This window comes from Mustela erminea, chromosome 6 (assembly GCF_009829155.1).
Source record: "Mustela erminea isolate mMusErm1 chromosome 6, mMusErm1.Pri, whole genome shotgun sequence".
Classification (NCBI taxonomy): Eukaryota; Metazoa; Chordata; class Mammalia; order Carnivora; family Mustelidae; genus Mustela; species Mustela erminea.
The window spans coordinates 22,065,751-22,092,753 of NC_045619.1; the positions used below are offsets into that span (position 1 = coordinate 22,065,751).

At 41.3% G+C, this 27,003-nt stretch overlaps 1 protein-coding gene across 25 annotated transcripts in view; it reads left to right on the forward strand.

Annotated features, from left to right (window-relative positions):
- The window catches only part of ANKS1B (ankyrin repeat and sterile alpha motif domain containing 1B), a 1,111,154-nt gene that overhangs the window by 1,040,741 nt on the left and 43,410 nt on the right, over window positions 1–27,003 (forward strand). For 11 of the 25 annotated variants that reach the window (XM_032346661.1, XM_032346662.1, XM_032346658.1 and 8 more), the window contains 3 exons: window positions 8,765–8,839; window positions 15,004–15,132; window positions 17,098–17,169. In XM_032346661.1, coding sequence (XP_032202552.1) covers window positions 8,765–8,839; window positions 15,004–15,132; window positions 17,098–17,169 — 276 coding nt within the window. The remainder of the gene's footprint in view (window positions 1–8,764; window positions 8,840–15,003; window positions 15,133–17,097; window positions 17,170–27,003) is intronic. The other 14 variants (XM_032346656.1, XM_032346657.1, XM_032346665.1 and 11 more) reach the window with 2 other exon arrangements.

Here is a 27,003-nt window from a genome sequence, read left to right on the forward strand (position 1 = left end):
CCAGAATAAAGTTTTATCCAGTTGTTTGCCCAATAATCCTAGGCTATCAATGTCTTGTTAAAGCTTGGCCAGCACTCGGTGTATCAGTGATCCTCCCCAACTATGACATGTGCTAATTTAAAATGCTTACTTCAAACAAGCATGCCTTTCAAGTAATTTCCCTTCCCCAATGCGGTGATTTCAGTATTGAACAGACAGAACCAAGTTAAAAACTGAAGTCTTCTACCAGAGACCTCTTAGGTCAGCATCATGTAAGATCATCACTCAACTAGACCTCATTTTTCCATATTTCCCACATGAATAATATGGAGAAGTCGTGGGGTCTCAACGTCGGTGAATGAATGGCCTTGTCCAATACCTCTCTTTTGACCAGAGGCAAGAAACAAGGTTGAATGTCTAGCTAAATAATGGGCTTAAATAAAGAAAACGACAGCCTCAGTTTGCAAGAAAGGAACATAATGTATAAAAAAGATGTTACAGGCAAAGAACAGTATTACTCTGCAAAAGCCGGTTCCTTCGCATCAATCCATGTTATGATAAAAAAAAAAAAAAAGCTGATCACTGCTTTTCTGAATGAGTTATTAATATTTCTGCTTCTTAGTTCTGAAAAATGCATCAGTAACGGTGGCATCCAAAGTTGGAGGTAGAACCAGTAAAACAGCCGATTTTGCAATAAATAGCATGATTCCGATTGACTTCAGTTCCCTGCAACATGCAGAGAACCTGGGGAGTTGTACATTACGATCTCGATTGCACAGTGTTCTTTTTTCTCTCTGCTTTCGTTTTTCTGAAGAGATCTCATAAATAATTGTGTATTGTCATTTAGGGCTACAACTGTCATATTAGGGAATGCAGGTTATATATGATCTCTGCAAATGAATAACAGAAATCACCTAGCCTGTACGTTCTTTCCTACTTTGGTAGCTGAGGGCTTATTTCATGTGCTGTCAGCACCAGAATCTGTTAACAAGAACAGTAGGGAGGGAGGAGGGCGGGAGGCAGGGAAAGAGAGAAACCTGTAAATGTGGGCAAGCCACAGGAATTTATCATCCAAATCTGTATCATGTCGATGGACTTAGGATGGGACCAAAAGTGGTATTTAGTTCCCACTTTTGCCAGATTGATGAATGCTGATGCCAGCCACAGTGCGTCACCCAGAGAGAACCCAGAGAGAATGGCCTGACATTTCACTTCCAGGGGAAGGTCACGATCATGAAGGTTTGATAGGACTGCTCTTCGGGGAGGTGGAGAAATGATGGGAAACAGCATTTTCTTGAGTCAGTGGCAAACATATAAAAACTTAAAAAAAACCTGAACTTGAGACATTCGAGTGTAGTTGAAAAGAAGAATCCCATACGTTGTTTGAGGGCTGTGTTCGAATCGTAGAGCTCACAGGAGGGGAGTGGAGGGTCATTACTGAATCCATGTCAGGGAGATGGAAGTGATCTAAGGCTGGCCCATGGCCCCTGGGCAACTCAGGAGAAACCAAGGGTTTTGATTTTCTGATTTCCAGGCAGTGTTTCCGTTAGTGCCCGTGGAAGCCCCATAGGCTGCGGGGCTGTCGCTGCTGGAAGAAAAGATGCAGAGGTGTGGGGTGCATTAGTTCTTGCCCGAGTCTCTTTGACTCCATCTTTTTGACAGATCTCATTTTAGTCTCTGCTCAAGGAGCTGCTGAGTCCTCTGGCTGCTGACCGAGCCTTCTTTTGTTAGGGTGCCCTTTCTTCTTTTGCCTTTGAAGCTGTTTTGTTCACTCTTCAAGTTTGTTTTTGTTTTATTTTAGAAGCGCTGTCATCCAAGAGAAGGCATGGACTTCATTATACCTTTAGCCCTCACCCTGAACCTTTCCTATTTCTTGTCGGATTCTTTCTGGTCAATTTTCAAACACCCCGAAGTGTGAAAGAATTATGACAAATATAAGGGAGAAACAGAGAAAAAGACAATTTTTTCCAGGGCTAGAACAAGGCAGAAAATTTCATCTCTGGTAGAATCTGACCAGAGGGCTCTATTCATACACATTTCTTTATTAAACTAGCCTACACAGTGTTGGCAGACTCCTGGAAGGTTTTCAGAATCTAATTGGTGTTGGTGAGTCGATGGAGCTCTTGTCAGCTTGCTCCCTTCCAAGACCCACCATGAGTCTCAATAGCCTCTGAATCCCAGTTTACTGCTGGTCCTGATGGTGGAAAAAGGATTGTGTCCATAACAATGTGCATTCCATAGTCACTTTGTGACCCACGCCTTGTGCTCAAAAGTTGTAGTAACTATCTTGGAATCATGTCATGGTGCCAGGTAGACAGATTCCTATACTCTAAACTTTTTTTTTGAATGTTAAATTTCTGCTTGAAAGAATAATCCTTTTACAGTGTGGAAAATATAGACTGAATTTGGACATAATATGCCGGATGCTCAGGGAAGGCTTCTCTGAGAAGGTGACATTGGAGTAGATCCTGCAAGAAATGGGGGAGCTAGTCCCACAGTAGCTGGAGGAAGAGCATTTCAGGCAGAAGGGGAGACAAATGCAGAGGCTTGAAGCGGGAATGAGCACTGCTGTCCAGAACCAAGTAAACAAGAAGAAGAGTAGGAGAGGTGGACAGAGAGATGAGACCAGGGCTGGGTGCTGGCAGATGGAGATGCTCAAAGGCCATCCTCATTAGGACTGTGGGTCTTCCTGTGAGTTCAATGGAGCAGAGTGCCATGATGCAGCTTTTATTTCAAACAGATCATGTTGGCTGTTGTATTGAGAAAAAGCACTAAGGGGATGAGGATGAAAGCAACAAGACCAGTTTGCAAGCTAATGGAATAATCCAAGTGAGAAAAGGTAGTGGCTTGGACCAGGCAGTGATAGGAGGGTGAGAAGACTTTAGAAGTAGATTCCACAGGATTTGGTGCTAGGCTGGATGAGAAATATGAGCAAAAGGATATGGCTCCAACTGGAAGAAGGGGTTGCTGTTTGCTGAGACAAGGCTTATGGGGAAAGTGAGGTAAACAGGAGCTTGGTTTGGGCATTTACTTTATGGTTAAGATGCCTGTTAATCATCAAAGTAGAGCAGCGTCAGGAGGACAGCTGGGTATCTGAGTGTGGAGCTCAGAGGAGAGGTCTAGACTGGAGATGTGAATGTGAGAGTCAGGACTGGGTAACACCACCTAGTGTCGCCAGAGAAGACAAAGGATCAAGAACTGATGCTCCAGGGATGGGAAGATAATGGGAAGATGACCACTTATAGAAACCAGCAAAGGAGGCCAAGAAATGGAAGGAGTGATCAAGTGTCAGATGTCAAGGAAAATGAAGTGTCAGATTTGGCAGAGTGGAGGGTATAGAGAAAAACAGTTTCTGTAGAATGGGCTGAAGTGAGGACAGGAAAAGGGAACATGGAGAAAACACAGGCACCTCTTGGGGCATTTTACTTCTTAAAGAACAGAAATTGAATAGGAGCTCAAGAAGGATATTGAGTCAAAGGAAGGAGTCTGTTTGCTTTTATTAGAAGATGTTACAGTACTGTTTGAGAATGTTCCAGTAAAGAGGGGGAAATGGATGAGTAGGAAGAGAGAATATGTCATAAACTACTGGACTGCTACCAGTTGAGTAGACAAAAAGCCTTCCTTCAGGAAGAAAACCGTGAAGATAAGTACTACACTTTACATTTTGTCATTAGATTGGAATGCAGATGTGTTGTATTTTCTGAACTAAATTCCTGGTAACCTGAGGTACATGATAGTGACAAGAATGAGACATGTGTTGTATTTTAAGAAAACATTTCCAGAGCCAGGAGAAACATAACATAATATGCCTTTGCTTCATCAAAGAAATCCACATTCAATTATTGACTATATCTCAGTTATAAGACTACTGTATCTTTCCTTAATCCCCATTTATTTGGATTTCATGGTAATTCAGGTTGAGGTAAACTAAGTTGGCCTGAGAAATAAGCAAATGAAACTTGTAGAGGGATGTTTAACATCCTTTTATAGAATTGTTCCCAAGCTCAGTACAAGCAGGCCTTTAACGCATAGGTATACTATTACAAATATTCCTTCTCCCTTCAACAAAGTGAGAAACACTGTGTCAGCCTTTATCAGGAAAAATGAGAACCATTCTAACAAGAACTCTTCAAGGTTCATTTCTGATGCATTCACCAGAAATGTGTCAGCAGTGATGTCATTGACTAAAAAAGTCCAAGTGGCGAGAAGCACAAACCAACTACAAATGATAATGAATAGTAGTAATTAATGTTCCAGTCCTGCTTTACTCTTTGTCAAGAAACTCTGAACACATTCTACAGTTCCAGTGATTCAGTAAATATGCTTGATGGCCTTCTGTGTTCTAGGTGCTAGAAATTTAGCTTTTAAAAAATTCCCTCTCTCATGTAGCTTACCATGAGATGCAGAACAACCTGGCAAAATAAGTAGGTCAAGTACTATTATTATTCTTTACAGATGAAGACACTCTAAAGCTCAATTAAAACTTAGATTTAAATCACTGCTGTTCTAGGAATGTGGGTTCCCAGTAAAATCACCAATTTTTTCTTTCCCAGAACCGTTCAGAACTCAGCCCTTCAGTACACATTGTACTGTGAAATATTATCTTCATAAATATAATGAAAATCTGTGATAGAAACTCTTTTGCATTAAAAAAAAAGCCTCATTCCAAAACTCAGTCTAATAACCATGTGTCTAGAAGAAGAAACATTTTATCTTATGAAGATGCCAGTTACAGCTAATCTACCTAGAGTAACTACTCTTTGAGCCTGATAAATTATTTATTGCCAACAGAATTACTGTGATATCTGAAATGTATCAGCATTTTCTTCAGCGACCTCCACAACTAAAACACAATTAACTGCCTTTTTTTTCCCAACTCTTTTTTAAAAATCTGACTTTTTACCCTTTGTATTGAGTCAGTTAATTGTTGGAACTTATAGAGGTTTTACTTTTTTCTAAGTTTAAGACGTAGCTCATAAATGAAAATAATTATTGTAACATCTTTCAGATGTATATAAGCCACATACAAACTCTGTTCAGTGTATGTGACCAGAGGTAGAGTTTTTTTCTTCATTGAGAAAAATTTTATGTGAATTTAAAAAAATAAACTAAGTGATGCATGAGACCCTCTCTTCCCTTCTTAACTCTCTGGTAACTGTCTCTCACTGTTGGAAGATAATACTCGCGTAATAAGACATTAAGAAATTTCCTGGAGGAACTAAGTACTGAATATTCTCAAGAGAAAGTTGCCCATAATGGAGACAGCTACCCTCTTCATGATTGACCAGGAGGTGGTGAGCCCAGTCACTGGCAGCTGCCTGTGTGAATAAGGCAGAAGATTGGTGTTGGGGAAGGACAGAGACCTAAGCCACTGAGGAGAGGGCACAGGAGGAGACAGGTGTCCCCATGCACTCAGAGCCTGGTGGGAAGAGCTCTAAGAGGAAGGCTCATGCAGAGTGGGGGAAGGTGCCAGAAGAGGAAACTGGCATCGCATTCCACAGTCGGACTTCTAATAGGCAGATGCACCAACCTGAGCTGAAGAGGAGAGAACTGGAGGGCCATGTCCTGGCAGAGAGGGGAGTGGTCACAGAGCAGCCTGCCCTGCACGGCCAGGCCATATGTTTGTGTGATGCGGGTGGGCGCGCCAGGAGGAGGCTGGGTTATACCCTCTCTCCTGTGTCCTATCCAGCGGGTGAGCATGGGCGCTAGGAGGGCTGAGTAGAGTTTGGAAGAAGTCAAGCTGGAGACATATTTTTCACATCAGGAATCGTGCAGTGGGGACCCCATCTCCTTCCCCAGAAGAGGCCTCCAAAGATCTTACACGGAAACACAGTAGAATCTGTGTAGGCCGGGATGATTGCACCTGCTACAAGAGGACATCGGAGGCCATATTAGCATTATTCTAAAACTGGCATCGCATTCCACAGTCGGACTTCTAATAGGCAGATGCACCAACCTGAGCTGAAGAGGAGAGAACTGGAGGGCCATGTCCTGGCAGAGAGGGGAGTGGTCACAGAGCAGCCTGCCCTGCACGGCCAGGCCATATGTTTGTGTGATGCGGGTGGGCGCGCCAGGAGGAGGCTGGGTTATACCCTCTCTCCTGTGTCCTATCCAGCGGGTGAGCATGGGCGCTAGGAGGGCTGAGTAGAGTTTGGAAGAAGTCAAGCTGGAGACATATTTTTCACATCAGGAATCGTGCAGTGGGGACCCCATCTCCTTCCCCAGAAGAGGCCTCCAAAGATCTTACACGGAAACACAGTAGAATCTGTGTAGGCCGGGATGATTGCACCTGCTACAAGAGGACATCAGAGGCCATATTAGCATTATTCTGAGAAGCAGTACAAGCCGTCAGAGAATTCAGCCATAGCTGAATAAGAAAAGAGGCCCTTGTCCTTCTCCAGTACTCCCCTCCCCAACAAAGGGCATGAAGGAGGTAGAGCTTGGGGTGGGGGGTATCCACAGTTGACCATACCACCCCACTCCTCCCTACTCCTGGTGGAAGAAGGAAGGAGAGGACCAAGTACAAATCAAGCCTCCATGGGTTTTTTAAGTCTCAAGCCTGACCTGTGGTGAGGGAAAGCAAGGTCTAAATCAGGTGATATTGGGTTTGTTTGTTTGTTTTTTACAAAATGGATTCTTAGTGACTCAAAGTGACCAGGAAATTATGGGGTCTGCCCCAACTGTCAGTTGGCCTGGTGCCCATCAGGGAGGGGAGACTGGGCCGGCACTCCTTCCCAGCCGTCCCAGACTGACATGTTGTGACACTGCCCTGTGTCACCTGAGCAAGCCACTTCTGAATGTCAGTGTCTTCATCTGTCCAATGACAAGTGGTTCCTGGATTAGTTACCTCTAGCATTCAAAGTCTGTGGAAGTTGGGGTTCCTAGGTAGCTCAATCGCTTAGGCAGCCGACTCTTGCTTTTTGGCTCAGGTCATGATCTCAGGCTGGTGAGATTGAGACCCACATTGGGCTCCGCACTCAGTGGGGAATCTGCTTGAGATTTTCTCTCCCTTTCCCGCTGCAAACACCACCCCCCCTCCAACACACCCACTCTCCCTCTCTCTTGTCTCTCTCCCTCTCAGGTGAATAACTACTTTTTTTTTATTTTTTAAGTCTGTGAAAGTTGTGAAACAATGAGCTCAGAAATGTGGATGAGAGTACATCCACATTTGAGAAGGTGAGGGCTATCCTCCTGCTGCATGCCCGTTTGTGCCAGTTAAGATGGTCATCCCACCAAAGCATGGAGTTCGTATATTTAAATCAGATGCCAGCTATTGTAGGTGAGGCTGGGGATTTAATGGGCACAAGACTTAACCTGCTAGAGACTGAATTTTTGAAAGGGAGGAAGAGGAAGATTCCCTGTGGAGAGAATACCAGGAAGTCTAGAGAAGGAACTGAGTAGCCGAGCCCGTTTAAGTGGGAGATGGTTGCTTTTGCCTTCGGTCAGACCCCAGGGATCTTATTTCCTTAACGGGATGCCAATTACCTAACAATCTGTCCCCAGCAAGCCATCCAGAGGACAGAAGAGATGGAAAGCAAAGATGTCTGGGACAAGGCTGGGGGGGATGCCGCTGGCACTGGACAGAGAAATGTTGAGTTTCTGGTGAGCATTTCTGGGAGGGTGAAGGTAGGGATAACATTTAGCCACGGATAAGTTTCTTTTCCATAATTCATTTGCTGATGCGATTGTTCTTTACCGGGCTTCTAAACCATATTGTGGTTATGTTCTTATCTCCTTCCGGCATGATCTTTGTACGGCCTACTTGTGAATTCTGGGGATGTTCACAGTGCTTACTGAGTAAGTTTAGGCATGCTGCCATTTTCTGTGATTCAATTTCATGGTGTCTTTTAGAATGATGGAATTCAGGAAAAGAACTCTGTAAAGATCAAGCCAGGAGCCTCTTCGGTTTATTTGGTGGTTTCTGCTGTAACTCCCGGGAGGAGGGCCTAGCTTGGCATTTGGTTCTAAAAAGAAAACATGATTGCCTTTTAATAATTGTTAATTCTTAACTTGTTAATGGTGTGGTGGAGAGTCGGGATGATGGAGCTGACCCATTGTAGGCTCCCTAGTGCTGTTCCCCAGAGTGTCTGCTTCAGTAACAGACCGTGGCTTCCTGACCCCAACCCCTCCCTGCCTAGTATCCTTCCTCTTAGTATCCTGCTCCCCCACCACGCCCCTCCACTGCCGAGTGGCCAACTGATGCTTCCCCCTCTCCCCCGTCAACCGCCCTTGAGAACTCTGGAGGGAGAAAGAGCTTCTAGGTTTATTAAATGGAGCAATGACTGAGTCAGGAAAGTCATTTTACTGCATTGCTTGCTTTTGGTCACTGAAGATAAGAAAACAAAAATATTTATTCTGCTCTAAAGGCTTTTTCCCATCTTTCTTGAACTCCGTGGAAATATTTATCCTCTGAAATGAATTATGTGACAAGGGAAGGTATTTCCGTTGTCTTTGGCAAATGTAAAACACAATTCGCTTTTTCCAAGATGTGAACCTACTGGTAATCTCCCTTGATATAAAACTAATGCCTAAATGGTCTTTTTTTATTTCCCAGCCAACCCAAAACGCTTTTAAGCAAAAGAATATGTTGGAAGCCAATTATTAAACCTGGGCAACCTAAAACATTTTTTGAATGTGTGTGTGTGTGTGTGTGTGTGTGTGTGTGTGTTTAAGAAATGTGATTCTTTGCTTTTTATTATTTTCCTCCTTCCCTTCCTTGATGCTACCTTGGTAGCTGCCATGTTCTAAATATTGACAAGATGAGATAGTTTTCTGTTTATACCAGCAGTCGTCTGTCTGTGAGATATGGACGAATCAGAACGCTGGATTTCCTTTCTCAGCCATCCATCAGGTTCATAATGTAAGGTTACAAACGGTTATTTTCTTTCCTGAACTTGCACTGTGTAATGTGTTGCAAAGTGTTGTCAGTAGCCGCAGGTACTGTGTCCTGGCAATGCAGACACTCTGTGCTGTCTCACGACTCCTGAGAGCTTGTCTCTGATGCCTCATTCACTGTGCCTTGTGACCAGTTGATGTGCAAACATTGTCCTAAAATGAGAAACATACCTGGTTTTTAAAGTCTGCAGTTTAAAACCTGTCCCATGTGAGTTTTGGCTTTCATCCCAGGTGTCTGTGTTAACTTGCTTTCGCAGGAAGAAGGAAAAGGGTAAATTGATATATATATATACACACACACATGTATATATCAGTGTTAGTCTTCTGCATCTCGTACTTCCCCATGTCCATGGGCTAGTCAACCCATTGTGTCCAAAAGTTCTCAAAGGTTCATGTGCTTCAGTTGTGAGAAATGTTTGAGTCTGATTTGCATGATATTCTGTATACATTTATGCAAGCATGGGAGTACTTTGGCCAGGAGAGACACTGTTAGAGCTACACAGTGGTTCTCAGCCTTTTTCCATCGGACAATACTGAATTGATCTTTGGAATGTGTGGGAAATCGTGACCCATTTTACTCTGAGCTGCATGATATTCAAATATTCACAGCTTACCTCTGCATACTTTAAAAAAAAAAAAAGCAGTTTTGTTTGGGAAATAGACATTTTAACATTTGGTCTTTTCTGTTTTGAATTGTAAAATACAATCTTATTTTCATATCCTGTTAAATTTTTCCCATCGGATAGTCTGCTGTCCGAGAGGTTAAGACATTTGGTTGAGAATCACTAAACAGAGCTCTCGGGGTGGCATGTGCAGGGCCTCCCTTTGGGGTGCCACGCTAGGCACACCCCTCCCCGTGCATGGGACTTCTGGCTCTTGGGCTCATGGGGTCTGTACGTTGCCTGGTACCGATGCTCCAGTGACCCAGCAGTCCCTCCCGAACCCATAAATGCTAACCAGTGCTTTTTCATGTTGAGAAGTGGCCATCTCTGCTCTTTATCATCCAAAGGAACAAATTTAGTATAACCAGCTGCATTTGACCAAACTAGCACTCTTGATTCTGGAAGATTTTCAAAAGACCTGCTGCAGCCTCCTGCTTCCGTGTGTGTGTGTGAATGTTTGTAGGAGGCCCTTCCTTACATTCACAGCCAAACCCATGTATACATATTTATAAGCGTACAGCTCTCGGGAACATTCTTCAAAGCCTCAGAGATAACAGAAAATAAATGTTTTCACCTGTACCTTATGGATGTTTGGGTAGCTCATCTCTGATCGGTATTTGTCAGAATTCTTCAAAGTGAAGCCTTAACCTAACAATCATCATTTAAGATCATTTTCGTTTTTCATTAAGTGTTCTAAAGAAATAGAGAATGTTTGTTAATATTCAGATCTAAATTTATAAGCAGGTAGGTGGAAACAGTTCCTAGCAGAAAAGATTTAAAAGCTACTATTTTTTTAAAAAATCAATTAAATCCTAATTTAAAAAAAAAAATTCAGAATAATACAAGACTTGAAAAATACCATACCTTTCTGTTCATGTTAGGAAGCTAAGTCATAACCCTGGCTTTTAATTATTTACTGATAGCCTTAGGAAGTGTTTTTCTCAAGAAGAAAATAAGATTACAGATGATGTTCCCTTCGTATGCACAGAGGATAGAGAGTATGTAGTATCTTCAGTTTCCGTGTTTGGAGGAGAGAACTCTGCAATACAGTGTTTTTCCATTAGCCTTATGTATCTGGTACATTTGAACCAAAAGTCATGCATCTGTAACACCTTTGGAATAAAGCAAGGTTGAAAAGCTGCATTTTAGTCTCCGCCATCCAATAAAAATCTATCTGCAGACTTTTGTGAATTTTTTCCTGGGTCACAACAAAATTCAGTTAATGGTTTTATACGTTTCAGCTGGTGGGATAAAAGACGTTTGATTTAATTACATCATGTTAAGTATGGCCCCACCTTAGCCCTTCACACTCCGCCAGACTGTGCATGCCGAGTTGGCAGTTGGTAAATACCTGTTCAACAGAATCAATTTTCCACTTAAAGCTCTAATCTCGAATTGTGTTTCTTGTCTATATTCACAGTTTAATTTTTATTCGAGCTGGAAAGGATACTTCATGATGTCCATTTTCCTTTGTTTCATTGATAATATCCTACAGGAAATACCTACATACATACCAAGCAGATGAGGTTTTAAGCCATGACCAAATTCTTAGAATATTAAAATCACTCAATACATGAACATAAAGGAAAGTTTTAAGTATTTTAAGCTCTAAAAAAGTAGCCTGGAGACATTCAGTAAGAGTGTCTTGAATCACTGAATTTCTCTTCTGTAATTACTTAAGCCTTTTAAAGAGTACTGCCAGTCAGTAATAGTTTAAAATAGAATTTTACCCCAATCTTTTCCTGTTTTTTTATTCTACTTAAATATAATTGCATCGCTGTTCCCTAAGTTTAAATCTACTATTCGTCGAGGGTAAGGTTTGATTATAAACCATTCTTTGAGGCAAAAGACTTTTTAGGTCTCTTTGATTTTTTTCATATTTAACACATTTTTTAAAACTGGGAAATTACTAAATTAATTTTATTAACTTAGCTGGAGAATTACTTTTATTAATTTACCTAAGGAAATACAGGTACCATCTCGATAAGAGTGTACTATTTTATGAGACCTAACAATGGGCCTCCCATTTGAAATTATTGTATAGCTGAGGTAGAAACCCTAATTTGCTTTTTGGTTTCTTTCACTGGTCCCTACCCTGTACCGCCCTACCCGCTTCCTCCATAGTTCATTCCTGGTGCTGTCCAGTGTCCAGGACGGACATTATTCTCTCCAATCTTTTTTCTCTTTTACTGTCCGTGGACCAGTTGAAGCTATATATAACCCAAGGCCCAGTCCCTACCTCCCGCTGGCAGTAGTGTCACCAAATCCATCCGTTCTCATAAAGCTACAGTCTTCAGAGGGAAGACTGAACACCTGCAAGTGGTGCCTTATAAATATTCTTCGGTCTAAAGTGAAACACAGTAATAATAAGCTGATGAATTTCCAGGAAGCAAGTACATTTATGTTTTTTGTAACTTCAATCTTAAGAACACTGTTTACGTCTTTAAAAATGAACATCTGGAAATAGGCCCTACATATGACAAAACTCAGTTCTTATTCCAGACAGATAGATCCAGTCCCTAAATACAGAATTTTAAAATATTTGGACCGGAGTAATGTTTCAAGGCCACAAAGAACATAAAGGAGGGATTGTATTTCTCTTCCGCAGCATTCCCTCCCCTCCCCCACAGCATGTAGGAAGGCCCTGTCAGATCACTCTGAATTCAAAGCAGGTGGCTTGTGATTTCGGGACAAAGTGGAGTCGCAGAGAGCAGATGATGGCCCTGCCTAAACTGAGTTTATTGGATGTGCCACCCGTTTTTCAAGTGGTTATCAAATAAGAGGTCGGGATGATTTCCAGACTGAGGTGCTATGTGCTGGGGCTCGTTCTTCCAAAATGGCTGCTACAACTTATGTGGATGGTGTGAATATTGGGATGAGCATTTGGCTGTAGTTCTGCTTGACGTGTATGGAACTCACATCGAAGTTTAATTATAAAAGTGCCTGAGTTAATTCAGCAACTAGAGAATGAGTTTGCATACGATTTGCATGCTTAACGTACTAACACCTGAAATGTCCCCATAACCCTGGCTGCACCCCACTCATCCCCACGCCCAGCCCTGTTTCCAGCCTTTGCCCCGCAACCCGTGGTACCCCCAGCACCTGCCATGGCTGTTCAGGCTGTTGTGAGAACTGCCTGTTGAGCTCAGCCAAGGGATACTTCAAGCTAAACTAAGACAGGGCTGAAGTGATGATCTGATGCTTGGTTTCTGTTGTCACCCGGAAAACACTGGATCGAAAGATCTTAACGTCAACCAGCTCCTCCTTTTGTATCATTCCACGGAGTTGCGTGCAAACTTCTGTTGTTCTGTTAACAGTGTTACCCGTGACTTAAATGTACAACACCTGTTTGCTATGTTGTTGTTGCTTTATCGGGGAAGAAGGTGAATGGGGCGGACTAGAGGATTTGCTGGATTTGGGGAGAGCTTTTAATTAAGAACTCCTGGCTGCATGTTTCCAGAGTTTTAACTATAGATATTATCACTTAAAGGTTATTACATTCAGCTTCAAAATAGCTTTGGAATCCACATTTTCTACATTTTCAATTTCATACTAGTTTTTTTTTTTTTAAGAGCAAATCACAGCCAGTTGAATTAAAGACTGAGAGATGTTGTAGACCAGATGTTTGAAAGAGAAAGAGAAGAAAAGATCCTATTAGGCAGCCAGAGGAAAACTTTCTCCTAAAATTAATCGCAGCCAGTCTTTTTTTTTTTTTTTAAACAAAATAAAACTTATAAAGAGAAAGCTCAAGAATGAGTCAGGGATGGGTCATAAAGACAGACAGAAATGCCAAAGTAATTATTCCAGGTAAAGTCTTAACAATTTCAACAGACAGGAGATAGGAGAACCAAGCCATATGCAAGTAAGTTAGGATCTAAAACCAAACTAACAGAATGGCTTAGACTCTGCCTCAGTGAAAAGGCCTGTGCATTCCTGAGGGGCTCTAGAATTTTCTTTCGGTTTTTCAAAGACAGAAACTTGAGAAAGCAAAGCCTGTTCCTAACACTTCCCAGCCTTAGCAGCCACCTCACGTGTCACCTAACGTAAGTCCAGACCGCACAGAGAAAATTGAAATGCTAGTCCTCTTCCCCAAAACACATGTCCTGTGTAAGCTACTTCTGGAGACTCACGGTTTTTAACCTGTTGGAGTTTCTGAGCCTTTCGGAGAATTTATTGAAAGCTGTCGACTTTTTTCTCCCCCCCCAAAACGTACACCGACACCCAACATTCTACATTCTTACGCTAGATTCCTTGAAAATACTCCTTAAGAAGCCCTACAGTATTAAACCATTTGTTAGTACTTCAGTAGAACTTGGTCTCTGACCAAAGTTTTACTTGGTTTGGGAGCTCGTGAGACCTATTTATATCCTTTTCAACTCCTGAGAAAGGTAATTCTTTTAATTCTACAGGAGCAGCCAGATCCAGGTTAAAAGAGTAACTTTGGAAATCTACCTGTTGTCTAGTTTTTGTTAATGTCCTTTTGAGAACAAAGAGTTGAATTTTGAGAAACTGGGAACTCTACCAGGGAAAAGAGTGAGAAATCACCCCTAATATAATACCTAAATCAGATTAGAACCCAGAAAATACCTGCCAACGCCAGCCTTTGACTTTATAGATGCTCACACGAGGCCATTATAGTAATAAAACCAGTCGAAGCTAACCTCATGGAAAATGATAGACGGAAGGATGGGATGTCCTTCTGTCTTGGGGCTGTCTTAGTGGGATACACCATCATATGTGCATTTGCCTGGATTTGTGAATTAAGATCCTCAAGTACATGTATATGCACATATGACCAAACCTGGCATTGGAATGTTTATTATTCATTTGTGCTTTAGGTTTTCTGAGAAAGGTAGCTGAATACATCCAAGACTGTCACAGTGGCATTTTATCAATACAAGTGAACTCAGATGAGGAAAACTAGTCATCCATTTGTAAATTTTTCTTGTGAAATTTTGTTTAGAATCACACTTATACTACCTTTTCTCCAGAGATCTAAACTCATCCCAAGTACATGGTACCTGTCGTATTTGGAAACTAAAATTCATGAAGCTGTGTATCTGAATGTAAAAACAATTCAGACTAAAAAGTTCAAATAAGCAAGCTTAAAAGCAGAAAAGTCTTTCAAAATTCGTATGTTCATTTTCTGTTGTAACAGAAAATTATGAATTAGTGCATCATTTATGAATATCTCCATGTTTCATTTTAAAATCACGTAGCTTAGGGTGTCCTTCTAAAAATGGAATAACTTCTTTCACGCCTGAGAAATTAACTCAGCCTTGGGAAATATGATGCTATCACATATATAAAACCAATAAAAAAAATAGTAAAAGTATTTCTACACATATAATACACCCAGACGCATTTGCCCATTCTAGCACACATGTGTAAAATGAACTCAGGCTAACTATAGGGAATGAACTTTGCCAACTGCTCATATTACCTCTAGAATAAATGTGATTTTCAGACAGGAGACTGGGGAGAACCTTCCATTACCTTGCGACCTCCAAATGAAGCCACAGCCTCAACTCCAGTTCAGTACTGGCAGCACCACCCAGAAAAGCTCATCTTCCAATCGTGTGATTACAAAGCTTTTGTAAGTTACCATCTATTCATTATTTGGGTACCAGCGGGAATAGAGGGTGTACTGGAAATACACCGAAATACAATGAAACTCTTAAATAGAGGGTGTACTTCTCGCTTGTTTACTTTTATATTGGAAATACACCGAAATACAATGAAACTCTTAAAATGTTCTCCCCTTCTCTTTTTCTTAAAAGTAGCCTTTCCTATACTGAGAATGTCCAAGTAAATAGAGATTAACAATCCCTTCTATTCTTGTAAGCTTACGGTCTATTTTGCCTTCTTCTTATACAGTTGTATATTTTAAATGAAATATGTTAAAGCACAGTCTTAAAATGGAAATGCATATAAGTATAACATATATAGACAGCAACATTCACTGACCAATGATCTCAAAACACTGGGTCTACTACCCGATTTTTTTCATTAGGGTTCTATTACTGGATACCTTGTTCTAATAGGAGAGAGAATCAGGCTGAGCTGAGAATTACAAGTAATATGAACAGGTAAATATTGAAAGAATACCATAGGTTTGGGGACAGGTGGTTGTCATGGCTGCAGCAGGAAAAGGAAAATCACCTCTTTTTAAAAAGAAATGTTTCACTTAGGGTAGAATTCCCCCATAGCTGAAAAGGCAAGGATTTCTCCGAGATCCTTTTTCTTAATTTGATTAAGACGTGGGCATTCTGGTTGTCGCCTAGCAATTTCGGCCTTTTGTTTGTTTTATTATCTATACCTCTTTTACTGCCTGCTTATCTTGGAGCATTGAGTTCATCTCAGCAGTAATCTCCCCCAGACTGTGGAACTGAAATGCCTCCTTCCTGCAAAGCTCAAAGGCCCCACAAACCCTTGAGCCTTTGGAGCTCGCCTTGTTGCTGGGCCCTTAGCCACGCCCCCTGCCCTTTTAAGGCACGCCCCTCTTCGCGTCCGGCAGTGCCGGGTCCGCACGCCCGTTTTACAGTCGGTTTTTTGCCCCGTGCCATGTAAGCAAAATAATGATTTTCATTTGTTATTGTTTTTTTGTTTTTTTAAAGACACATAGAGCTCTTTCGCGCTCTATTTTTTTTTGTGGGGGGGCAGTTAGGAGATTAGGGAAGGAAAAAATGACAAAAGAAAGAAACCCTATTGAAGTTTCGAAAAGTTGGAGAGGAGTCAATTGATGGAAAGGCAAAATAGACATTTTGCTACAAACTCTTTGTCGTCCTCCCCAACCCGCCCCGCCCCCCAGCTAGAACTTAGAGAGTGAGTGGCGTTTGGCACCGAGGCAGTATTGGATCAGATCACCTAACAAAAAAGTGATTGGTAATTCCTGGGAGGGGGCGCTCTCATCTCTCCTACCCCATTCAGCCCCTCCGTGGTCGGTTTGCACCAGGAGCTGGGCTCTCCCCCTTCTGGAACAACGGAGAGGTCGTTCCTCGTCCCCGCAGGCTCCCACCTTGTGCCCATCTCATTCCCAGGTGGATCAAGCACTGGGCGCGCAGCTGTGAACGCTGAGACCCCAAACTGCATCTCCGCCCCGAGAGCTCCCTAACGTTAATTACCTACGCAGCCAACTCAGCCCAAATGGGGTGCATATCGCTTAGCTTCTCAGCTGTCTCATACAACCCTGTAATTACGTGGAGAGTAGCGTGATTTATTTTTGCAGACATTGCTGCCTCAAAAAAAAAAAAAAAAAGGGAAAACATTTTTAGATGCCCCCATTTTGCAGTTAAATATGATTTGAAAGATGGCATCTTTAGAAAATGCTGCGGTTTTATTATAAAGAGCAATTTACAGCTCTCAGAACTGAAGTTAATTCTACAGCATTCTCTCTTTAAAAGCATTTATTTGTTAGGACTAGTTACTCTTAGTTTATAAAAGTTATCCAACAACTTTCAGCCAGGAAACCCAGCCAGTAGGACTTCCACAGTTTGGTTTTAAATCGCAACTCCTATTTATTATATTTTTTCATAAACCATTGAATTGTTTTGTATTTTAGTATTTAGGTTCTATGCTGATAAAAGAGCTCAGAGGGACAGAATCAACCCAAGATGCCTGTGCAAAAATGCGGGTAAGTTTGCCAAACAATTTTATTTCTAGTTGCTGAAATACTAAATACTGGGTATGGTTACAAATTGCCACTTTTCAAATGACTATTTTCTTCATCTGCTGGTCTGCTGAATCACATTACTGTTACATAAAAAGGTGTTTGGGCTTTGTTCATGTTTATACTTGAGCTTATCTGACTGTGGTGTGAGTTGATATCTGCTGGACATACTAATGTATTTATGCCACATGGCATTTACTCTTATTTTTAAAGATTTAAAGTTAATTGTATGTACTTTAGTCATTCTCCAGCTTAAGAGACAGTCTTTAGTTTATTGCAAGAAAACGCTTTAAGCAATCTGAGAATATTTACTGTGAAGACCACCAATTAAGTAAAAGATTATCAAATGCTCAGCTATCGAGAGTTTATTGTATAAAGCCAATATTCTTTATGAGGCTTCTCAATTCTGAGGGTATTTTTTTGTTTGTTTGTTTGTTTTTTAGTATAAGAAAAAAATATTCAACTCTGAGTAAATCACGTAAGGGCAGTCAATATTGACAAAAATGACAACTATAAATGTCTGTGATCATTGGTCCCCGGATTCCTAGGAGTCTCTACTACCCAAACCGAATCTTACTCATACTACACATCCACTGTAATTTTGTTTGTTTGTTTTATTAACATACAATGTATTATTTGCTTCAGGGGTATAGGTCTGTGAATCATCAGTCTTACACAGTTCACAGCACTCACCATAGCACATACCTCCCCAGTGTCCATAACCCAGCCACCCTATCCTTCCCCACCCCCTTGTCGGTTTGTTTGTTTAAATGTGTCCCTTATCCTTGCTTCCTCCATAACAGATGTATAGAGGCTATGGCCACACCTGACAGTACAGATTAAGAATAGTAGACTCATTTCATATAGCAACTAACCAGAGTCAAATTTAACATTGTTACCAAGTGAACCCTAGCTCTTACTTGTGGCCAATATACGTTGTTTTATTTTACATGAGCAGGCATCCTGTGAGAAATATTTAAAAATTTAAACAGTTAGGAAGGCAAATATGTAATGTCGATTGCTCATGGAAAGCTAAGTATGGGTGAATCTTCATGAAATTGAGACCTCCAGAAGTAATCGCTGATTTAATATTCGGATCAGTTCAGTAACAGAAAGACTGAAATTAGTTATCCTTCTGTTTGATGTAGGGTTATACTTATATTGTCTGTGCCAATAAGTCTTTTATCCCAGGTACTGTATTTAGATGAAAAAAAGCTGTGATATGTGTCAGGAACTCTGTGTTCTGGTTTTGTTGTTGCTTACATTGCCTTGGAAGTCACTCTTAGTCATGATGATAATAACTGCTAATATTTAAGGAGTAGTTAAAATGTACCAATCTTCTGTGCTGAGCTGAATGTTTTGCATATTTATCCCATTTAATCCTACCACAAACCTAGAGCTTAGTGCAGTCCTTATCCCCATTCTACACTTGAAGAGAATCAAGCTTGAGGAGGCTAAGTAACCTTCCCAAGGTCACATAGTGAAGAACTTGCCAATCTGGAACTGGAACACAGGTCTTTCTGACTCGAGAGCACAAGCATTCAACTACTACACTCCTTACTTAGAAAACGAGGACATTGGACTAGATGCCCCTTAGGGGTCCTCTTTCATAGTTTTATAATTTATAATATAATTTTATATTATAATCTTGTATTTTCAATGTATATCTGATCTAAATTATGTCACCACTGAACAGTAAGAAAATGGGAACATTTTTCAACCGTCAAGGCTCATAATAATTTTAGAGCTATTTATGAACACATCTAAGAAATTAATTTGGCATCTCTGATTTAATACTATTAACTCTGTTATCGGAGCCCAGCTACTTCAATGCTGTAATCAGCATAAATAGTGCATAGAGTACAGAGCACCATTTAAAACCAGATTTGTGATTTGAATTTCAGTCAATTTCTTGAAATTAAGTGGATCTGAAATTCCATTCTGATAACAACAGGAAAGCCATTTTAATAGTGTCCGTGGAGAATAATTTAGTTAAATACTTGTCTGTTGCTTAAAATGAAACAGAAAAGGCCGTCTGTTAGAAGCCATTCTGTTCATTGGGGCGTTTTTCTGGTTTGCTGCCCTTGGTGTTTACTTGGGGTCGTTTACATGAAAATAGGAACTTTATTGCTTCTTCAAATATTACCAACTCTTATTTCCCATCCTGATTAAATAAATATCAGTCTCTGGTACAGAAGCTAACATTGCACTCACTGGATTCACTAGAGCCTTTCCTAACTAGAAGCGCAGACTCGCTGTTATCCGGAACTGTTGTGTTGTGAGTTAGAGCCCTCACCAGCTGAAAATGGGGTCCATCTCTACTTGCAGTTAATTTTCAGTGTGACCCTCAAGTTGCTGTTTTCTCTGTTTTCAACATAGTGGCCTCGCAGCCCAAAGTCCCAGAATCATCAAGTCCACCCAGGGAAATACTTCAGAACACAAATGATCTTAAAAACTGATATATAGCAATATCATTAGGCCAAAGTACTGTAGATTAAAACTTGACCTGGTTTACTCGTTTGGTGGGGGAGGAGGAAGACCTTTCAACTCAACAGTATATGTTTTAGTTGAAATTAAAACTACTTTCCCAGTAAGAAGTAAATCAGTGTGGTTCTTTATTCTGAGAACTATTTCCTTGGTGTACTTTGTTCACACACATGCCAAAGATTTAGCTCCTGCTCCCACTGACTTCACAGGTCAGCGGAGGAGTCCAACATGTTAACATTTTTAGTTTCCCCAAAGTGGGAGAAGTACCACCGTTGGGAGGGGGGGTCTTTGTGCATCTGTCTGTCTGCAGGAGCATGCTACGTGATTCCCCAAAAGGCAGGGTCTCCTAAAGTCGGTTTATCCATACCAAAAACAGTTAATGCTCAAGAGCCGTATGGCACGTGATTCTGTGCATTCGTTCATCTAATCATGGGGTAACTATTGCTATGGTTCCCGCCTTTCATATGCGGGAAGCAAGGCAAAACAAAAGTCAAGTAACTTACCCCAGGTTACCCAGCCAGGAAGCTGTGCAGGCAGGGTTGGAACTGGAGTGATTTACCTTTACCGCCAAACTCCTGACCCGAGGCTATACACCCGTCTAATGAGCCAGTGGAACATTTATTCTCCTGAATTTTAAAACAGCTGAAAATGTGGATCATTTATATTGATAAAGAGCTTTAAGAACCCTTAAAGACTCTGTAAAATTAGCCACATTAAACCATTTAGGTGCAGTCATATGTAGTAATTCTGGGTACATGCCAATCTGTTACTCTAAATAAAAATTTCAGCAGTGTTTTTACTGCTTCTTAAGCAACTATATTTTTACCCACAATACCTAAACATATGTACTTTGCTCCAGAACAAACCATACACAATTTTCCTTCTTCAGAAACATTTGGAGTGTTTGGTAGGCGCAATCGGTTGATTTCTAAGTTTATCTCAACCTGTTTCTTCATCTCTGCCATCCCCTCCAGTTCTGAAGCAAAGATAATTCTACACTGATGTCCTGGTGTTTAACTAGACACATATTGTTTCAGTCAAAAATAGGCCATCGTAAGCTAAGGTGTGTGACATGAAAGGAATTCACATCATTTTACAATAATGTCTCTGTTCAGATTAGTCCGTCTTTTTCCCTCTTTAACCTGTCATGCAATTTTTCTGATAGACTTGACTTTTTAGAACAGTTTTGGGTTAACAGAAAAATCGAGCATAAAGCACAAAGCTCTTGGGGCGCGTGGGTGGCTCAGTTGGTTAGACCACTGCCTTCAGCTCGGGTCGTGGTCCTGGGGTCCTGGGATCGAGTCCCATATCGGGCTTCCCCTGCTCTGCAGGGAGCCTGCTTCCCCTCTCCCTCTGCATCTCCCCCTGCTTGTGCTGTCTCTCTCTCTTTCTCTGCCATATAAAATCTTAAAATAAGAGATGATATCCTCTTCTTTAAAAAAAACAACAACAAAAACCACAGAGTTCTTGATTATATCCTCCACCACCACTGGCCTCACAACTGCTCTTATTAGTGACATCTGCCTTGGTGTGCCACCTTTGTCATCATTATGAACCAGTACTGCTATGTCATTAACGAAAGTCTGTGGTTTACATTAGAGCTCACTCTTCGTGTTACACGGTGTTCCGGGTTTTGATAAACGCATCATGTTCTGTATCGCCCATGACAGTTATCACAAAGAATCCTTTCATGCCCTAAACATCCCCTCTGCTCCACCTGTTCACCTTCTCTCCCCTCCCGCCCCCGACAACCACTCACCTTGTTACTGTCTCTATACTTTGGCCTTTTCCAGAATGTCCTATAGTGGGAATCATACAGTAGGTACCCTTTCCAGACTGACTTCTCTCATTTAACAATGATATGCTTTTAAGCTTCTTTCTTCTATGTCTTTTGTGGCTTGACAGCTCTCTGTTTTTTGGGTTTTTAAAAAGATTTTGTTTATTTATTTGACAGACAGAGATCACAAGTAGGCAGACAGTCAGATGGGGGGGTGGGGTGGAGGGTAAGGAAGCAGGCTCCCTTTCAAGCAGAGAGCCTGATGTGGGGCTCGATCTCAGGAACCCAAGATCAAGGCCTGAACCGAAGGCAGAGGCTCAACCACTGAGCCCTCTAGGTGCCGCCAGCTCTTTGTTTTTAATCACTGAGTACTGATCCCTTGTATGGGTATACCACATCCATTTACCTGTGGAAGGCCACCTTGGTTGCCTCTAGGTTTTGCAGTTATGAGTAGAGCTGCTATAAACATTTGTATGCAGGTTTTCGTCTTAAGATTTTTTTCTCCGGCTCCAAACTCTCTTAAAATTATCTTCTGAATTGTGTTTAGTGAATAAGAATCAATAGGAACTTGCATTAAACCCCGATAATTTTTTAAAGCAAAATTGCAATTTTTGTCTTATCTTTCAGAGTTTTCTACAATAAAAGCCTAAGAGATTAGATAGGCCTTGATATTGAGGCAGACTTTTAGGAAGATGGAGTTCTGCGAATTATTTTGCTCTTCAGTAGAACAACGTGGCTGCTTATTTCCTTCACTGTGACAGCTTTACAGACCTAGTTAAAATTAAAAATCTAAAAACATATATTAGTAATATGTGAGGAGTTGTAAGAGATGTCTGTTTAATCTGAGCATACTCATTTAGTGCTGCCTTTTACGTTACTGGATGGGTTTTCCAGCTAACTCTGTGCTCAGAGACCATCTTCATTATTTTTTTAAAGATTTTATTTTTATTTATTTCACAGAAATCACAAGTAGGCAGAGAGGCAGGCAGAGAGAGAAGGGGAAGGCAGGCTCCCTGCTGAGCAGAGAGCCCGATGCGGGGCTTGATCCCAGGATCCTGAGATCATGACCTGAGCTGAAGGCAGAGGCTTTAACCCACTGAGCCACCCAGGCGCTCATAGACCATCTTCATTTTTGAAAGGACTTCTGGGGGGAAGCATTAGTTCTGAGATCCACAATTTGATGGCCCCTAAGGTGTTCCCCACAGAACACAGAACCTTCCTTCTGTCACCCCTCATGTCACACTGTACATGCACCTGGGTCATTAAGCCCCATGCCCCTGGGAGGGCAGGAATTATGTATATTAAATCCCCAGGGTCTCCCATAGCATAGCTGCCTTTTGAAGTGGTTTTGATGGTTCAAAAAAAATTCCATGGTTCTAAATGCTTGTAGAGTCTAGTTCAGTAAAAACCTCAAAAACACATTGACCTCTTTCTCTAAAATTTGAAAAACAAGTAAGTTGATGGAGATATTTGCTTTGGGTTTTTTCATTTGTTTTCCCATAAGTATAATGCCAGTGTCCCAGCGATTTCCCTGGTTTTCTGTGTTACCAAAAATGTAAGAGAGTATTCAAAAACTTGGCCATCCTGCACTCTTTTTGCAGTTTCTAAAGGCCATCACTGAAAGGGAGAGAAAATGATGGGGAACTGTAGATAAGAGGGTAAATGTAATTTTGCAGTTTCGTATTTTGGGAAGGTGACTTGTTCCTCAATCAGTTGGGATTAGCTTGCCTCTTTTATTTATTTTTTTTATTATTTTTTTAAATGGAGTACTATTTTCTGTGCTTTTTTAAAAAATAATTTTGATTTTATTTATTTATTTAACAGAGAGAGAGAGAGAGAGAGAGAGATCACAGGTAGGCAGAGAGGCAGGCAGAGAGAAAGAGAGAGAGGGAAGCAGGCTCCCCACTGAGCAGAGAGCCCGATGCGGGGCTCAATCCCAGGACCCTGGAATCATGACCTGAGCCGAAGGCAGAGGCTTAACCCACTGAGCCAGCCAGGCACCCCTAGCTTGCCTCTTTTAAATAATGTGTCCACAGGACTGAACTTCACAAAGCAATAAAGAGGTTGCTTTGGCCTTTTGGTGTTCTCTTTGGTATAAGTAACTCCCACTTCAAAGATTCTAAGATGTACAGTCAAAGATTCTAAGATGTACAGTGGTTGGTGAAAGGCCAGATGAGGTTCTAGTCCTTTTTGCCTCACCAGACTTACACACATACCCATGCCCCAGCCCTGAATTTTGCCTCGGGGTATAATTCTCACTAACACAAGGTGGTCAGTCACTTCTCTAATTAGATATACCATTATGAAACCTGTGCTACTGTACGAGGTGGGCCATTATATTCAATTTAATACTCTGTAAAATCTGATTTTCTCTAATCCCGTAGTTGATGATTAGTATTGTTCACAGGTGTCTGTGCTCAAGGAAATTTCTCTTTTAAAAAAAAAGAAAGAAAACAGATACCGTTTTCAACTACAGTCAGGTAAAAATCTGTCTTCTCCATCCAAGACAGGAATTATTTTAAAATCATTTTTAAGTCAGGAATAAGCAGCTCTTCTGGCAAATTTATTGGGGAATCTTTATTTCCCAAAGGGCTTAGAGAGTTCAGATGCCACAGTTCAGTGTTCTTGTTGAGTCTTGTTCCCCTGCGCCTGTCTCATTTTTAAACTTCTGGTCTGGAGGCAATTCTAAAGTTGAATTTTCAGATATATAGACTTCCAAATAATTGTGCCTTGGTTGAAGTGTGAAGACTGTCTTTTCTCTGTGCTTGCAAGGAAATAAATTAATGTCAGAGAACGGATTAGAAAGCTTGGAAAAAAGATTTTAGAATAAGATGGGAATGTTAAAAAGCCTCTTTGATCTTAGACTCCTGTAATACCCTCACTAGTCCCCATCCCTGAAAGATATCGTGGGCCTCCTCTGTCTTTAATTCCCACTTGTCTAAAGTCACGTTTGGTTCCTTCTGCAACTCCTGTCTATGAGGAATTGTCGTTCCCAGAAATCATTCCAGGGACTACTACTTGGGAACCAGGCTGGGGAAAAAATACACTGTAAACAACTGTTTTTTTTTTAAGTCTCCATTGGCTCAAGTTTCAGAGAAGAATCAACTATTTCCCTTTCGCTCCCTCCCAAGTACTGCACGGGCCAGGTCAGGTGTAAGCCCACCGATGTGAAAGTGTGTTAAAATGACGATATACACAAAGAAATAGCATTGCTGGCTGTCTACTGCTGAGCTGGGCTCACAGGGACCTGTGCTTTTGCTTTGTGAGTGTTTTCCCGGGGACTCAACAGTTCTAATCCTTTCATCCCATATTGTCTTCATAACCCACATTCTCTTAATTTTGTGTGTGTGTGTGTGTTTCTGTTCCTCTTGTTACTGGCTCTTTTCCCATGTAACACCCTCAGTACTCCACAGCACCGGATTTCACGGGCCGCCTCTGTCTCTAATTCCCACTTTGTCTTACGCTCTCTTTCTAAACGTACTGAGTCCATTGTCATCGGCCCAGATGCGTGGCTCTGCCAAATATTCATTGTTGCAGCCGCCATTTCCCTGCTGGGCCAGCTTGCAGCTCGGAGAGGGTTCCGTTGTGTTCACTGATCTTGTTTTTACCTCTGCTCTCTTTTGCTAGTGGGAGGTCGTACTTTGGAAAGCAGCTCAGTGACAGCATCCATCCTCGGAATAAGAGTAACAGCTGAAATCTGTTGGTGCTCACTACATGCGAGGCACCGAACTATGTAGTCCTCACGGCTCTCCAAAGTAGATGCCGTATTAACACACCCCTTTTACAGATGAAACAACTAAGACATAGAGGTTAAATACTGTGACGCACAGGGAAGTCAAGATAGGAATCCAAACATGCCCTTCTGTGCTCCCATTTGCTGTAGAGCAGTACCTTCTGGAGGAAGGAGCTTGGCAGTGGATCCCTCCATAAATTCAAGATGCCCGCACGCACACAAACGCACACACACACACACACACTCTGCAGTTGTACTTACAAGCGATGGATTAAACAAGTTGGTGTGTTTTTTCACATGTTTACAGTTGGCTTTTTAACCAAAATATTATACATTTTTAAAACTTCACATTTTATTATTACAGAAGCAATACCTATTCATTGTTATCTCGTTTTAAAAATAGAGCCACAGAGAGGAGAAATAAAAGCTATTGTAATTTTGTCACACAGAGATGGTAAACCCCTCTCTGTTAACCCCTTGTTCGTAGGTAAGCCTCCAGACTGATTCGTCATGCGTTCATAGGCATCCCTTTCCTAGAAAGAAACAGAAATATTCATTACAGTATGTTTTTTCCAATATATATTCATCTTCAGTATTATTCACAGTGGTTGAACAATATTCTAATTCATAACTGAACCAAACTTATGTAGCCAGTTCCCCTTATTGGTCATTCCCCTTCTTAGGTCATTTGGAATCTTTTCAAATTATAACCAATACTGTGGGCAACATCCTTAGACCTGAATCATTTACAGCTGGTCTGATTATTTCCTTAGAATGAGCCACTAAATGTAGCTTGGCTAGGCCAAAAGTATACCCATCTTGAAACTCTGGGGGTAAGTTGCCAAATTGCCTTCCCAAAAAATTGTTCCAGTTTACACTCCCAGAAGCAGTACACAAAAATGTGTTGATGTTTGCTTGTCCCATCTCTCAAGGGGATGTACTTAATATCCTGGATGTGCTCCTCATTGAGGGAGAACTGGGGGACTTTTATGAGAAACCATACATCTTCAGCGTGACCCCTGGGCTTATCAGCTCTGTCCGATCAACATCTATTCTAGATGTAACTCCAGAACCTATCTTTATGACCTGAACTCTTTATGTGAAGTATGCTTTATACTTTCACAGCCCCTGAGAAACTATGAAAGATTAAATAATTCTTGTTATTTCCTCTGAAGACCAAGAGCTGTAACTAAGTGCTAACTAAGGAGTTTTGGAGATCGCTTGTCAAGTGGAGGATAGTGTGATTTGATAAATTAACTGCTCTCTGAATTAATGTAGGACGCAGTACAATGGAGTTTTCGTGCATAGCAGCGGAAAACAGTTCTGACAGTGACTTTCAATCAAAAATCAACTATTTTAAGTGCAGAAGTTTTCAAACTGTGGTAGCAGCAGCAGCATCATTTATTTATTATAAATGCAAACTCTTTGGCCCTACCTCACTTACTGTCTTAGTTTGTTCAGGCTGCTGTAATAAAAATACCACATTACAGGCAAAAATTCGTTTCTCGGGTTTCTGAAGGCTGAGAAATCCCAAGGTCAAGGTGCTGATAGATTTGGTGCTGGGTGATGGCCCTCTTCCTGGCTCATTTACAACCTTCACTGTACGCTCTCACAGTGCAAGAGGCCTCTCTTATAAGCCCACTAACACCATTCAGAGCTCTATTCTTACAACCCGAACATCTCCCAGAGGCCCCACCTGCTCATATATTGGGGATTAGGACTCAACATTAGAAGTCTGGGGGAATCACAGACCTTCAGTTCATGGCACCTACTGAATCAGAAACTCTAGGTGTGGAGCCCA